We start from the raw sequence: 15,452 nt of genomic DNA, 5'->3' as shown, positions 1-15,452 counted from the left end.
CACTTCAGACTCAGGCTTTGGGCAAACAAGGCCTTGTTACTGTTGCCCAGCAGGACATGTGAGCAGACGGGCTGAAGGATTCGCCTCATTAAGGTTCCAGAGTCAAGTTACTCACTCCCACAGAGTTCTCCTGTAAGAGAGGCACAGAGGGAGCCTGGTGGGCTTCAGGCCTTAGTTGCCTGCTTGCCCCCATCTAGAGGAGTCCCAGCAGCCTCTCCACCACCCCTCCTCCACTCCAGTGCAATGCCTGGCCTTCTGGGGTCAATGGGACTCACCTGCTTGGCACTCGCCTTCTGGGATCTAGAGGAGCAGGGGTGGCGGCAGCAGCAGCAGTGGAGCCAAACAAGCAGCAGCAGGAACAACACAGTGCCTGGGGGTGCGACAGGTGTCCAGTCATGGCCCTCACCTAGCACCTGGTATGGGAGGTGGAGGGGCCAGAGGCAGAGACCGTACTCACTCAGGAAGATGAGGAAGATAATGAAGGCAGCGATGTCCCACTTGCACTGGAACAATTGGTGGCTCTTCAGTTTCCCCAGCACTTCCTCTGCTGTGGTGTTCAGATCTTTCAGGTTGTCCATCTCAGCTAGAGGGTCCTGGGTGCCACCTGCCCCAGTCCCTGAGAGGGAGCCCCTTAGAGCCCTGGGCTCCTCAGGCCAGACCACATACAGGCTTCCCACAGTCCCGCCCCTGCCCCTTTCACACCATCTCTCTGGGCCCCAGTTCCTGCCCCAGCCTCTCCTCCACTCCTCTCCTTGCTCAGCCCCTCTCTTGGTCCTGAACCTGCCCTGGCCAGCCCCTTCCCCCTCCCACTCCCCCGTAGCAGCCCCACACCCAGACCTGAGCTGCCTCCGAGCTCCCCCAGCCAGGCAGTCCTAACTCCTGGGAGCTTAGGCTACTTCCTGCTTCCTGATCCACTGCCCCTGAGGCCTTGGCAACCGGCCCCACTCTCCCCAGGGCCACCCAGGGGCTGTCAGAACTCTGGGGGGTGTGGCCTGTGTCCCAACAGATGTGCCTCCTGCCTCCAACAGCAGCTGGTACTGCTGGTCCCAGGAGGACACAGGCCCATCAGTCTCCTCATTCCAGGGCTTTTTCACTTTTTCTCAGTAGACCATACAAGCAGGCGGGGACAGTGACCACTCTGCTGCTGTTGGCTTCATGAATTAAGGAAAGACAAAGAAAAAGAAGAGAGGGAGGGAGGGATGGAAGCAGGGAAGGAGAAAGGAGCCCTGGCTGGGTGGCTATTGGAGCATCCTCCTGTGCACCGAAAGGTTGCAGGTTTGATTCCCGGTCAGGGTACACACCTAGGTTCTGGTTCAATCGGCAGTTGGGGCATGTACAAGAGGCAACCAATCAATGTTTCTCTCTCACATCAATGTTTCCCCCTCTCTAAAAAAAATAATAATAATAATAACATATCCTCAAGTAAGGATTAAATAAAAAAATTTTAAGAGGAGAAAGGGGAAGGGACAGAGGGAGAAATTGTATCCATTCCACCGCCCGCCCTTCAGCAGCTGGGATGTGCCTCACAACATATAGAAATCTTGGATCCTTATTTTCTATTTAATCTTCACAATAACCCTATGGTTATATCTCAAATGAGCTCTTTCCCCAGAACTTGGGGCTTGGGGCCCCTAACCCTGCCATCCCTGACCCTGTCCAGTGAGACAGCTCTCACTTCTGCCTTCTTGCAGAGCACAGATGTGCCCAGGCCTACTGGGGGCCAGACACTACTGGGCACTTGAGGTTAGCTGTAAACCAGGCAGACAATTTTTTGTTCTTGTAGTGCTCATGGTCTAGCAGAGAAGAACATATCGGCCAATGTTAGGCTATATGTACATTACTTAATTTATTCCTCATGGCAATCCTACAGTGAGGGCCATTGCTATTCCCATTTTACAGATGTGAAAACCAAGACCTCAAGAAGCTCAGCAACCAGCTCAAGTTACACATCTAAGGGATTCATTTCCTATTGTTGCTGTAACATAATACCACAAACATAGTGGCTTAAAACAATACAAATTTATTACCTCACAGCTCTAGCAGTTGGAGTCTAAATGGGTTGGCAGGGCTGTGTTCCTTCTGGAGGCTCTAAGGGAGAAACTCTTCCTTGCCTTTTCCAGCTTCTATAGGACACATTTTTTTGGTTCATGCCCCAGCCCCATCACTTTAATTTCTGCTTCCATCCTCGCATCTTCTCTGACTCTACTTTCCTGATTTTCTCTTATAAAGAATCCTGTGATTACATTGGCCCCCAGGATACTCTCCCCAGCAAAATTCTTAGTCACATCCGCAAAGAATCCTTTTGCCACTTTAGGTGACATATTCACAGGTTCCGGGGATTAGGATAGAAATATCTTTAGGGGCCATGACTCTAAGCCAATCATGCCTGGTGAGCAGAGAAGCCAGAATTGGGACCCAGGACTTCAGATCCCAGAGCCCTTGACCGTCATGTTATGGGATTTCCTTTACTGGGATCCCCATCTTACACCCTACCTTTATTCCCTCCATCCCATTCTGAGATCTCAGATTCCTGTTGCAGAAGGAGGAAGGGTAGTTTTGAAATGACTGGAATACTCTCTTGCACAAACAGGGAGGATACAGCCACTATGGAAAACAAGTCTGGCAGTTTCTTAAAAAGTTACATATCGTGTTATCATATGACCTGACAATTCCACTCCTAGGTATACACCAAGAAAATTGAAAACAAGTACTCAAAGGCTGTACACAACTGTTCACAGCAGCACTAACCACAATAACCAAAAGGTGGAAACAAACCAAGTGTCCGTCAACTGATAGAAGGATAAAATGTGGTCTACCCATACAATGGAATATTATTCATAAAAAGGAATGAAGCCCTGACACATGCTACAACATGGGTGAACCTCAAAAACATGCTGCTAAGTAAAAGAGGCTAATCACACACATACTGTATGATTCCATTTATATGAAATGCCCAGAACAGGCAAATCCATAGAGACACAAAGTAGTGGTTGCCAGGGGATGGGACAGTGAGTGCTTAGTGGTTATCAGGTTTCTTTTTGGTGTGATGAACATGCCTTGGAATAGATAGAGGTGATTTTGCAACATTGTGAATGTATGAAATGCCACTGATATGTTCACTGTAAAATGGCTAACAGTTCATTCTATGTTACGTGAATTTTACCTCAGTTGGAAAAAAAAAATTGGGGAGGGAGGCCAACAACTTCAGCCCTACCCCCACCCCCCTTGGCCTGGCTGGGTGGTGAAAAGGCCCACAGTCCCCTCCCCTCCCCACTGGCCCTCAGTCTCACAGTCCAGACCCATGGGTGCCTCATTTCTTGTTTGTCATTCCCATTATGAAAGTAAAACCTCACCTTAGCGGGTTTGGCTCAGTAGTTAGAGCGTCGGCCCATGGACTGAAGGATCCTGGGTTCAGTTCCAGCCAAGAGCACATACCTCAGTTGTAGGCTCGATTCCTGGCCCCAGTCAGGGCATGTGCTGGAGACAACCCATCGATGTGTCTCTCTCACATCGATGTTTCCCTCTCTCTCTCTCTCTCTCCCCCTTCCACTCTCTCTGAAAAGCAATAAAAATATATCCTCAGGTGAGGATTTAAAAAGAAGAAGAAGAAGAAAGGAAAACCTTCTCATTAAAGAAAATCTGGAAAACTCCAATCCAAGGTGTTAAAATACAAAACCACCCATAGAGGCCCCAGACCCAAACAGAGCAATGATGGGGTGGAAGGGTTCAGTTACTCAGACCCCAGACTCGGATCTTGATCCCAGCTCTTAACACACACCAATGTGTGACCTGAAACACAGTCCCTGACACCTCTCTGCCTCAGTTTCCTCATCTGTAAGATGTGTGTGAGAACAGTATCCCCTCTCCTCAGGTTGCTGTGGAATAATCTTTAGCACAATGAGGCAGACTAGAAAACAGGCCCTAAGTGGCCATGTGTTACTCTCACTCAACTTGTGGCTGTGATTCCCTCCAGTTCTTTGTCCTTAGTATACATTTGAGCTTGCCCACCACCCTCACACTGCTCAGATCACTTTACCCTACATTTCTCCCAATCAACACAGCCAAGAGTATCTTCCAAATGACCGCCACTTTCTGCAAACCTGGTCCTCCAGTTCGCCATCCTTGTGGGTACCCACTAAGGCTTTCTTCCCAACATTTTTCAGAATCCAGCATCACTCACATGCGACGGTTTTCCTGGAGGAAGTGCTTTCTCTGCAGAGAGACCCATTCCCTAGGGGACATTCCCAGAAGCAGAAGGTGCTCCCATTCAAGGTCAGACCACAGGTCACGGGCACTCTGGTCATCTGCATATAAAGTTCTCATTTGCTTTGATGAGGCCAGCCTTGCTGAATCTCTCAAGAGCTATGGAGTTGTAACTTGAGAGATTTTTTTCTGCTGGAAATGGAACCATGTTCAGGGCAGACTCGGTCCCAGTCCTGACCCAGGCCCTGCCCAGCCCACTCCCAGCCTCCAAGCCTTGAAAGTAAAGGTTAGGCCTCTTGTCAGATGTGTAGAAGGTGGGGGAGTAGAAGAGTGTGGTCAGAGAGGGACAGAAGGCTGGTTGGAGCACAGGACTATTGAGGTAAGTGGATTGGGGCAGAGTTGGTGAGTCCCAGTGGACATAGTAGGGGTCAGTATACAGTTTTACTGGCACATAGTCATGCCCTTCCCTTTACTTTTCTGCTTTCCCAGCTGAAGAGTAGTTGCAACAGAGATTTTATGATCTGCAAAACATGAAATCTATATACTATCTGAGAACTATTAACATCTGAGACAGAGGGTTGCTTAGGGCTTGCAAACTCAGGTGCCAGGGAACAGATGAGAGAGAAGTGAGTGAGATGGACTTGGTATAAGAAAATAGGGAGACATTAGGGAGGGGTGAAGACTACGGCAAACAAGAGAGCCCTTGGGCCCTTGGCCCAACTAGAGAGCAGCTTGAGTTAGCTATGGGCTGGGTCCCAGGTTGCCAGGGCTTACAATCTCTAAGGTAACATTGGAAATCTAGATGTTTGTGTGAACAAAAAAAAGAGACCAGAGAAGATGAGCACATGGCCTCAGATTTCATCTTTGCCACTTCCTCACTGTGTGACCTTGAACAACCCCCTTGGCTCTCTTATCCATAAACTGGATATAATAACAGCACTTGTTTCATAGGGCTGTGATGGTTATTAAACAAATTCCCTTCCTAGGGCCCTTAGGACAATGCCATGCTCAGATTAAGTAAGGGATAAATATTTGCTAAATTAATGTTTGATTTTTCAGTGCTGCCCATTTAAAACACAATGGTGCCAGCAATGGGCAGACCAAAGAAAACACATGAATGTTCTGCTTTCTGGCCACAGGTCACACGTTTGTATCCCCTGGAAGAGTGGTTGGGCTGAAAGGAGCCCAACTCTAACACTATACCATCTAGGTGACCTTGGGGGAGGGAGCTGCCCTGGGCACCTCAGGTTCCTGTCTATAGTACTAGGCCAAGGTCATTGTGAGGATTACAGGGTAGTGTCTCCATAGGGCCTGGAGGAGCAGCTTACCTGCCCCTGCCCTCGGCTCCCTGATGCAGAGGAGCCCCCAGGTGGGCTCATGGGGAGCAGGTGGGGCTCCAATTCTTCAGTTAACTGTCACCCACCCCTCCCCCTCCCCACAAACACAAGGATCTGCCCTGACAGGACAGCCTCTAAAGCTCCCATAGGAACCCAAAGCATCCAGGTGCCACACGAGGCTGCTTCTCACTTTCTGTCCCCCACAGGTCTGGTCCTGGGCTTTGCTGGGGGAGTGTCTGAGCAGAGAGTCTGCCTGGGCCATGGGTGGGTCGGGAGTGGGAGCCGGGGCAGGGAAAGAACAGATCCCTGGGACTGGTGCATATCAGAATGGGAGTTCAGGCTCCCTCCAGAGGCAGCTCCCCTAGGCACCTCTCACCAAACCCCTTGGGCCATGGGGGCTTAGAGGATAGACAGATCAGGGGGCATAATGCGTGAGTGTCTGGAAGCATAACTAGGGAGTCAGGGTTCAAAAATGAGAACTCAGGTGGTCCCCCTCTGGAGCCCCAGCAACTCCCTTCTCCCCACCTCATCCAGGTGACGGGCATCATTGTGCCCTTGGCCCCATGGACCCCCTGAGGCGATCCCCTTCCCCCTGCTCATCAAGGCCCTCCAGCCCCAGGACCCCGCCCTGTGAGATGCTTGGCCACGTGGGCATCGAGGCCGTGCTGGACCAACTGAAGATCAAGGCCATGAAGATGGGTTTTGAGTTCAATATCATGGTGGTGGGTGAGTGAGGGGCAGGGGCTCACAGGAGGACAGATCAGGGGGCCAGGGCATGTTGCCTCACCTCTTGGGGCCTTGTAGTTGAAATCTGGGAAACAATGAGTCATTAAAGGACAGAAGTCACCCATGAAGCCCCAGCCAAACCCAAACAGAGCAAACAAAGGGAGTCTGAGGCGGGAAGTGGGGAACACCCTCACTCAGGTCCTGCTCCCATCCCGAAACCCATCAGCCCACCAGGATGTAACCTTGGGCATGGTCCCTGACCCCTCTCAGCCTCCGTTTCCTCATCTGGCTTAGCATAGTGCCTGGTGTTAATAGGTTCTCCATGGGTCAGTTTATCTGGAATTGCTTTTTTTATTTTTTTTATTTATCTTTATTGTTGAAAGTATTACAGATGTCCCCTTTTTTCTTCCCATTGACCCCCTCTACCCTGCACCCACCCTGGAATTGTTTTTTATATATGCACAATTAATTTTGTAGGTCAATACTACACTTTTTAAAATTCTTTTATTGATTGATTGACTTTAGAGAGATAGAGAAACATCGATTTGTTGTTCCATTTACTTAGGCATTCATGGCTTGATTCTTATATGTGCCCTGACCGGGGGTCGAACCTGCAACCTTGGCGCATCGGGATGACACTCTAACCAACTGAGCTACCCAGCCAGGGCAATACTACACTTTTAACAAAACAAACTAGATACAGCAGGACACAAAATATCGGAGTGTGTATCACCAATTAAGGGCATTATTCTGAGGCAGCACTGTATAATAGAAATGTAATGTGAGCTACATGTGTAATTTGTACATTTCCCAGTAGCCACCTTTTAAAAAGTAAAACAGGAGAAATTAATTTTAATCATCTATTTGATTTAACCCAGCATATACCAAAATGCTAGTATCTCAACATATAATCCATATAAAAATTATTCGTGAAATCTTTTACGTTCTTTTTGTCTTACCAAGTCTGTAAAACCTGGTTTGTATTTTCAATCGAGTGCACATCTCAATTCAGATCTATCATATTGCCAGTTTCGATAGCCAGGTGTGGCTCCTGTGTTGGACAGAACAACCTTACGGACAATTTTGGTTATATACACAAAGGTGTGTACTGCGTTGTAAAGTAGGATGTTTCCTCCTGGGGACGTAGTCCGCAGAGTTGGAAAAGCACCTCACAACCTACAGGCAGGATGGGCGAATCCTACCAAGTAGCAAAAGAAGCCAGACACACAAGAGTACATGCTGAGTGATTCCCTACATCAAGGGTGGGCAGAACTGCACCCTGTTGATAGAAGTCAGGAAAGCAGCTGAACCTGGGGAACGACTGGGTTAATAGTCACTGAGATGGGGCATGAGTGGGCTTGGGGGGAGCTGTGTGTTCTGTTTGTGACCTGGTGCTGCATATACAGGTTGTTTCGTTTGTAAAAACTTGTTGAGCTGCCCATCAACGCATGAATGGATAAACACAACCTGGTATGTCCTTCCAATGGAATATTATTCAGCCATGAAAAAGAATGAAGGGGTACCCTGGCTGGGAGGCTCGGTTGGTTGGAGCATCGTCCTGTACACAAAGAGGTTGTGAGTTCGATTCCCAGTCAGGGCACATACCTAGGTTGCAGGTTCGAGCCCCAGTTGGGTCACGTGGGGAGGCAACCGATTGATGTTTCTCACATCGCTGTTTCTCTCTCTCTAAAATTAATTTAAAAAATCACATATCCTCGAATGAGGATTGAAAAAACAAACAATGAAGTGGTGATACACATGACAGCGTGGAGGGACTTTGAAAGCATTATGCTGAATGACAGAAGCCAAACACAAAAAGACAAATACTACATGATTCCATTTATATGAAATATCCAGAATAGGTAAATCCATAGAGACAGAAAGTAAATTAGTGGCTGCTGGAGACTGGCAGAGGGAGAGGGCAGTGACTGCTTTAATGGGCACAGGGTTTCTTTTGGGGGTGACATAAGTGTTTTGGAGCTAGGTGTGGAGCTACACAACACTACAAGTGCACTAAATGCTACTGAATTGTTCACTTTAGATGGTTACTGGTAAACTTTTATTATATGAATTTTGCCTCAGTAAGAAAGGGGGTAAGCATTGAGGTGGACACTTGGGATAGTATACATTTTTCTATATTTACGTTATACTTAGAAAACAGTTTACTTTCTAAAAAGATTTAAGAGTTTGGGAAACACCGCCTAAAATGTCCACCGTCATTGCTGTCATCCGGTTGCTCCCAGGGCAGAGTGGGCTGGGCAAGTCCACGATGGTGAACACACTGTTCAGGTCCAAGGTGTGGAAGTCCACCCCGCCGGGCCTGGGGCAGGGGCCCATGCCCCAGACGCTGCAGCTGCACTCAGTGACCCATGGTGAGTGAGACCCCCCCCCACCCCCCCCACCCCCACCTTCCCCCCCACCCCCCCCCACCCCATCAGGTCCAATTTCTTCTTCCTCCACTCTCCCTCCACAGTCATCGAGGAGAAGGGTGTGAAGCTCAAGCTGACGGTGACTGACACCCCTGGCTTTGGGGACCAGATCAACAACGACAAGTGGTGGGTTGTATGGGGTGGGGCTGAGCCTGCTTGCCCTGCCCCGCCCCCCCCTCCAGCCTCTGGGAGACATCCCAGCCCTGGAACAACCTGGCTGTGGTTTCCTTGAGCCTCGGTTTATTGGTCTGTATAATGAGTACACAACTCTGCCTTCAAGGTTGAAGGGAGTCGCTGTGTAAAGGTTTTAGCCTCTGCCTGGCACACAGTAAGAGCTCGGTAAAGGTTATGATGTAGCAGGGCCTAGAAGCCCACACTCCAGAGTCCAGACCACTGGGTTAAACCACTTTCTAGCTGCACAACCTGAGACCAGTCACAGAAGCTCTCTGAGCCTTGGTTTCCTTCTCTGTGACTTGGGAATGATGACACCCACCTTGCAGAGTTGTTCAAGGCTCTAAATGAGACACACACATGCACACACACACACACAATCGGGACTGGCTGCATAATTTGTGGGACCCAGTGTGATGAAAACGTGAGGTCCCTTGTTCAAAAATTATCAAGAATTGTAAGACCACAACGGCAGAACATTCAGCTAAGCACAGGCCCTTCTAAGTATGGAGCCCTGGGCTCCATTCACACTCCTGTGAAGCTGGACCTGCACCAGATGCTTTACTGAGCATTTACTATGTGCAAGCTCTGTTCTAGAACAGATGTAGGCAATTCCATGTAGGTAATAAACAAAAGAGAGGAACATCCTTGCCTACATGGAATTTACATTGTCACAGGGGTGAGGGACCGACAATGAACAAAATAATCAGCTATACGGAGTGTGAGCCTGAACTCTTATCATCCAAACAGGACATTTCTGAGAGTGAAAGGGGTACAGAGCTGTAGGGTTTGCAATTTTAAGCAGAGTGATCAAGAAAGACCTCCCGGAAAAGGTGACATTGGGCACAGACTTCCAGGAGATGAGAGAATGAGCCATGTGGACAAGGGGAAGGAGTGTTCGAGGCTGAGGGTGGCATGTGCAAAGGTCCTGAGGTAGGCAGGCGGGTGTGGCTGGCAGGGCAGGAGCAATTGGGAGAGGAGGAGGAGAGGGCAGGCAGGAAGCAGTGGGCGGGGGGAGTATAGGGCGTTGTAGGGCCCGGTAAGGACTGGGGCTTTTGTTCAGTCCCTGGAGGCTGAGCAGAAAAGGACATCATGATCTAGCTCCTGCTTTCGGAAGGATCTTCTTGACTGCTGTTGACCACAGCCCACAGAGGGAAGGGGCCCCTGGAGAGGAGCCAGGAAATGTTTCCACAGTCAGGTGGAAGTCCACGGGGCTTGAATCAGGCCAGCGGCAATTTCTCTTGCTTAATGCTCACTCCACCCCACACGAGATGTACTTCTTGCCCCCATTTTATAGACAAGAAGATGATGCCTCAGCTCAGAACGGCAGGGAGCGTCTCTGATAATTCGGGGGCGTGGGGGGGGGCATACTTGAGCACCCAAATACCTCAAGTTGTGCAAGACTGAAGGTCCTGTGTCCTGGGCGAACAGGTTAACCGGTCATCTGCAGGGGCGACCAAAGGACCTAGGGAGACAGCTGGTGCTCCCGGGCACAGTCCTGAGGTCAGGCCCATCTCCCGCCCCAGCTGGGACCCCATCCTGGGCTACATCAATGGACAGTACGAACAGTACCTGCAGGAGGAGATCCTCATCACCCGCCAGCGCCACATCCCGGACTCCCGGGTGCACTGCTGTGTGTACTTTGTGCCACCCACCGGACACTGGTGAGGGGCTGGGCCGCCCGGGCGGGGGGGGGGGGGTTCCCGGGCCTGCTGTGGGCGGCACCCCTCCACTCACACGCTGGCTGCTGCCCCTGCGGCCGCCGCCGCTGTCCCGCCTGAGCAGCCTGCGGCCCCTGGACATTGAGTTCCTGCAGCGGCTCTGCCGGACGGTGAACGTGGTGCCCGTGATCGCCCGGGCGGACAGCCTGACCATGGACGAGCGGGAGAGCTTCAGGCGCAGGGTGATCTGGGCGCCTGGGGCGGGCGCGGCTGGTGGGCTGGAAGGGGGCAGAGCGCGTCGGGGGAGCTGAGGTTACTGCATGTGGCCCCCAGATCCAGCACAACCTGAGGACTCACTGCATCGATGTGTACCCACAGACGTGCTTCGATGAGGACATCAATGACAGGATCCTCAACAGCAAGATCCGGGTAGGAGGCTGCGGGGGGGCAGGGAGGTTAGTGGGACAAAGACAGAGTGACTTCCTTCCCGCTCATTCTTTCCATCTGAAGATTACAACTAGGAGAAAGGTCATATGTTTCTCGCAGGTATGAATAGCAACAACTCCCAGGATAAGAGAAAATGTTTGCAAATGCCGTACCTGATAAGGGACTTGTATCCTGATTATATAAAGATCTCTCACAAATCAGCAATAAAAGACAACCTAATTTAAGAATGGGCAAAGGATCTTGAATAGACATTTTCCCGAATAATTTATACGAATGGCCAATGAGCATATGAAAAGATGGGTGGACATAATTAGACACAAGGGAAATGCAAGTCATTTCACACCCACTAGGATGGCTATTATCCAAATGACAGACAATAACAAGTGCTGGTAAGGATGCAGCAAAATTGAAATTTTGCACACACTGCTGGTAGGAATGTCAGGTGGGTACAGTCCCTTTGAAAAACAGTCTGACAGTTCTTCAGGAACTTAAACACTGCTCTGGCCTGTGTGGCTCAGTTGGTGGAACATCATCCGAGGCACCAGGAGGTCGCTGGTTCAATTCCCAGTCAGGGCACACGCCCGGGCTGTGGGCTCGATTTCCAGTAGGGGGTGTGCAGGAGGCAGCCCATTGATGTTTCTCTTTCTCCCTCTCCCTAAAATCTCCTCTAAAATTGATGTTTCTCTCTCTCTGTTTCCCCCTCTCCCTGAAATCTCTCTCTAAAATCAATAAAAAAAAAATATTTTTTTAAAGGTTAAACACTAAGTACCATGTGACTCAGTAATTTCTCTCCCAAAAGAAATGAAAACCTCTGTCCACATAAAAACTTGCACACGAGTGTTCGTAGTAGAATTATTTATAATAGCCCCAAAGTGGAAACAATCCAAATGTCCATTAACTTGTGAATGGATAAACAAATGTGGTCTATCCACACAATGGAATATTATGGCCATAAAAAGGAATGAAGTTCTGATCGACATGGATACACCCTGAAAACATGATGCTCAGTGAAAGAAGCCAGACACAAAAGGCCACAGGTTGAATGATTCCATTATACAAAATGTCCAGAAATCTATAGAGACAGAAAGTAGATTAGTGTTTGCCAGGGGCTAGGGGTCAGGGTGAACAGGGAGTGACTGCTAAAGAGTAGAGGGTTTCTTTTGGGGGTGATAGAAATTCTTTGAAATTAGGTCATCGTAATGCACATCTGTACCTGGAAGCCCTGCTTCCCATCGGGCATCCAATTCTCTACACTTGCACAATCTTGTGAATATACTAAAAACCACTGGGCTGCACCTTCCAAAGGGTGAAATTTCCAGTATGTGATTATATCTCAATTATTTTCAGTATGTGATTATATCTCAACAGCCTGGCCACAGCCAAAACAGAGCTAGAAGGACTACTTGGAGCACCCTATTAAATTAATAGCTCAATAAATATCTCAAAATAATATTTTGAGATATTAAATTAATATCTCAAAAGGAAAGAGGAAAATAGCTCATGCCTTCATTTTCTCTGAATTAACTGAATTCCAACTCCAAGCCCCATGCCGCTATCCTGATGGCGCAGTCAGTGTCAGTGCACTGGAGCCAGCCAAGCCCCTGGCTGAGGCCTGGGTGCATCATCCATAGACCCAGACCTCAGCTCCCTCCCTGAGGGGCCCTGCTAGCCCCCCCAGCTCTTTTGCTTGGATGGGAAAAAGGAGACAGCTTCCTTCACAGTTGGGGGCCTACCCTTGATTTCAGCCCTATGTCGCCTCAGGATCAGTTGCCCTTGGGCACTGCACAAACTGCACATCTGTACGTGGAGGCCCTGCTTCCCATCGGGCATCCGATTCTCTCTGCTTTCCTCCTTTCCCTCCTCCCTGAAGCAATGAACAGGATTTCCCAGGAAGGTTTCAAAGCACTCCACCCTCACCAACTCTGCATTCTGCCCTGAGGCGGGCAGAAAACAGCCTGGCCACAGCCGGAACAGAGCTAGAGGGACTACTTGGAGCACCCTATTAAATTAATATCTCAATAAATCGTCCAACATAACATTTATTGAGGGTTTAGTTACTACCAACTGGGGCATAATAAGTGTCCCACAAATGGTTGTTGTTATTAGCATCAATATTATTCCCCATTACAAATCAATTCTAGAAATAAAAACAAACCCATACACAGCACTTTGGAGTTTACAAGTTTGAATCTCCGCTTCCGGCCAGGAGCAAGTAAACAACTAGAATTTAGTACAGGGCTAGCAAACATTTTCATGACAGGCCAGACGATGGTAAATATGTATTTTAGACTGTGTGGGCCAAACGGTCTCTCGCAATTACTCAACTCTGCTGTGGTAGCGTGAAAGCCACATAGACAACAGGAACTGAATGGACAGGGCTGTGTTAAACTTCGTAGAGGAAACCGGGAGGTGGGCCGCGTTGGCCTGTGAGCCATGGGTGTCCACCCTGGTTTACAAAGTTACCATGGTAACCGTTGAATGCGATTACTGTTCCTATTTCATAGGTCAGGTAAGAGACTGACGTTAGCAGTATCTTAGTAACGTGGCTGTTAATAAGGACACAGTTCAAGGGATACTCTGTTAACCCTTAAAAATGCTAAGCACTTCTCAAGCATTCACAAAGCTCTATGTCAGTTCTGTTAAGACGTTCACGCTACAGATGAGGAAACTGAGGCACTGATTCAACTTCGCATCTTCTAACTCATTAGATATCTCATGCTCCTTCTACCACTTTCTTTCCCCACAAAGGACAGTGCCCCCCACCCCACCGTGGGATCTTCTCTCTCCACGTGCCTGGCTAGGCCAACCTTCTGGTCTTGTCCCCTCCCCGAAGGAGCGGATCCCCTTTGCTGTGGTCGGGGCTGACCAAGAGCACCTGGTGAACGGGAGGTGTGTGTTGGGCAGGAAGACGAAGTGGGGCATCATTGAAGGTCAGTGCACGCGTTTGGGGAGGACACAGGTGAGAACGGGTGGAAACCAGGGCACAGCCTATTGCCTTTGGGATCCTTAGCACCCATCTCAGGGCCCCAGTGATTAAGCCCACAGCCAGGGAACAGACAGACCTGGGATCAAGCCCCTCTTTGCAGCTGGGAGGCCTCGGGCAATTTACTGACTCTCTGGACATCAGTTTCCTCACAGCAAAATGGGCATGATGGTAACATTAATCTCATAGGGTGGTTGGAGGGGGCAGAACCACCACTTCAGACAGTGCCCGGCACCCAGGAGGTGCCCTATTTGTGCATCAGAATTTATTGAGGGCCTATTATGTACCGGGCATACTATGTGCTATTCCTAAGGGGGAGACAGGGAAGATAGGACCAACAGGGTCCCTGTCCCTGTCCCCATAGAGCTAGAGAAATGACAACAGGTGGGAGAAGCATGATGAAGGAAATATGTGCGGTGGGAGTGGGGGCTACCTCAGGGAGCAGAGGATGGCCTGGCTGAGGGAAAGACTAGCAGGTAAAAGAGCAACAGTCAGAGCCCGAGCCCTGATTTATCAATATAATTATTAAAAGTAGAATATATGTTATTCTTATATATATACTATAACATATATTATACCATATGTCATATAATGTATGTTATACCATATACACCATATGTATATATTATATGATATACAGTATAATATACATAAGATAATATAGTCATTATTAAGTATATAATAATAAATGACCAGTGGATTCATCGGTTTAACAACTATTTGTAGGAGCCACCTGTACCAGGCACTGGAGACACAGCAATGAGTGAAGAATGAATGAGTGAATGAATGAATGAATGAATGAATGAAGAACGGGAGGTGGGATAAGAGTGAGAAGTGTGGGGAAGGGTGCTGGTGGGTACCAGGTGTTGGGCAGCATAGAGTGGGCACTCCCTCCGACTGTGTCCTGTCTTGCAGTGGAGAACATGGCACACTGCGAGTTCCCCCTCCTGAGAGACCTGCTCATCCGGTGAGGGTGCGGGGCCCAGGGGCTTCGGTGGGTCCCGGGGTTGGAGCGGCCAGCTCAGACTGCCCTGCCACCCATTTCCCAGCTCCCACCTCCAAGACCTGAAGGACATCACCCACAATGTCCACTATGAGAACTACCGCGTCTGCAGGCTCAACGAAAGCCACATGCTGCCCCGCGGGCCTGGCTGGGTGAACCTGGCCCCGACCACCGCCTGCCCCCCAGCGACCCCTGGGCCCTGGAAGGCTCGCCGACGGGCCCGCGACAATTCCTCAGACGAGTGCTGAGCACAGCCTCGGCCACTGGGGTTCCCCAAGTGCTCAGCAGCCCCTCCAACACACGCCTATGTACTAGAGCATGTATTAAAGGTGGACATTGCTTTTTATGAAAAGCTGTGCTTTGAAAACAAAAGGAGTTTCATAAATGACTTCTTTGAGATATCCTCAATTAAAGAATGGGGTTTTTTTTTAAGTAAGAGCATGAAACCCCAGGCCCTGGGGAGTCATGAAGATCTGGGAAGGAGTGCCTTGA

General features: G+C 49.3%; 2 protein-coding genes across 2 annotated transcripts; one reads left to right on the top strand and one right to left on the bottom strand.

Annotated features, from left to right (window-relative positions):
- Positions 1 to 19: 19 nt before the first annotated feature.
- On the bottom strand, positions 20 to 906 carry SMIM22 (small integral membrane protein 22). Its single transcript, XM_081132653.1, has 3 exons — positions 458 to 906; positions 276 to 370; positions 20 to 130 (listed from the first exon to the last, which is right to left on the bottom strand). Exons 1-3 carry the CDS (start codon positions 576 to 578, stop codon positions 89 to 91), a joined length of 258 nt encoding a protein of 85 aa, XP_080988779.1. The 5' UTR covers positions 579 to 906; the 3' UTR covers positions 20 to 88.
- Positions 907 to 6,103: 5,197 nt separating this feature from the next.
- On the top strand, positions 6,104 to 15,208 carry SEPTIN12 (septin 12; the record flags this gene model as incomplete). The annotated part of the gene is made up of 9 exons (XM_081131720.1): positions 6,104 to 6,266; positions 8,510 to 8,638; positions 8,740 to 8,821; positions 10,393 to 10,530; positions 10,652 to 10,769; positions 10,861 to 10,956; positions 13,808 to 13,904; positions 14,873 to 14,924; positions 15,007 to 15,208. 9 exons carry the CDS (start codon positions 6,104 to 6,106, stop codon positions 15,206 to 15,208), a joined length of 1,077 nt encoding a protein of 358 aa, XP_080987846.1.
- Between the last annotated feature and the right edge of the window lie 244 nt (positions 15,209 to 15,452).

The sequence above is a fragment of the Miniopterus schreibersii genome (genome assembly GCF_964146895.1).
Source record: "Miniopterus schreibersii genome assembly, chromosome: 3".
In the NCBI taxonomy this organism is placed as follows: domain Eukaryota; kingdom Metazoa; phylum Chordata; class Mammalia; order Chiroptera; family Miniopteridae; genus Miniopterus; species Miniopterus schreibersii.
Note: the sequence above shows the minus strand (reverse complement) of the source record. Positions and strands in the feature narration are given on the sequence as shown.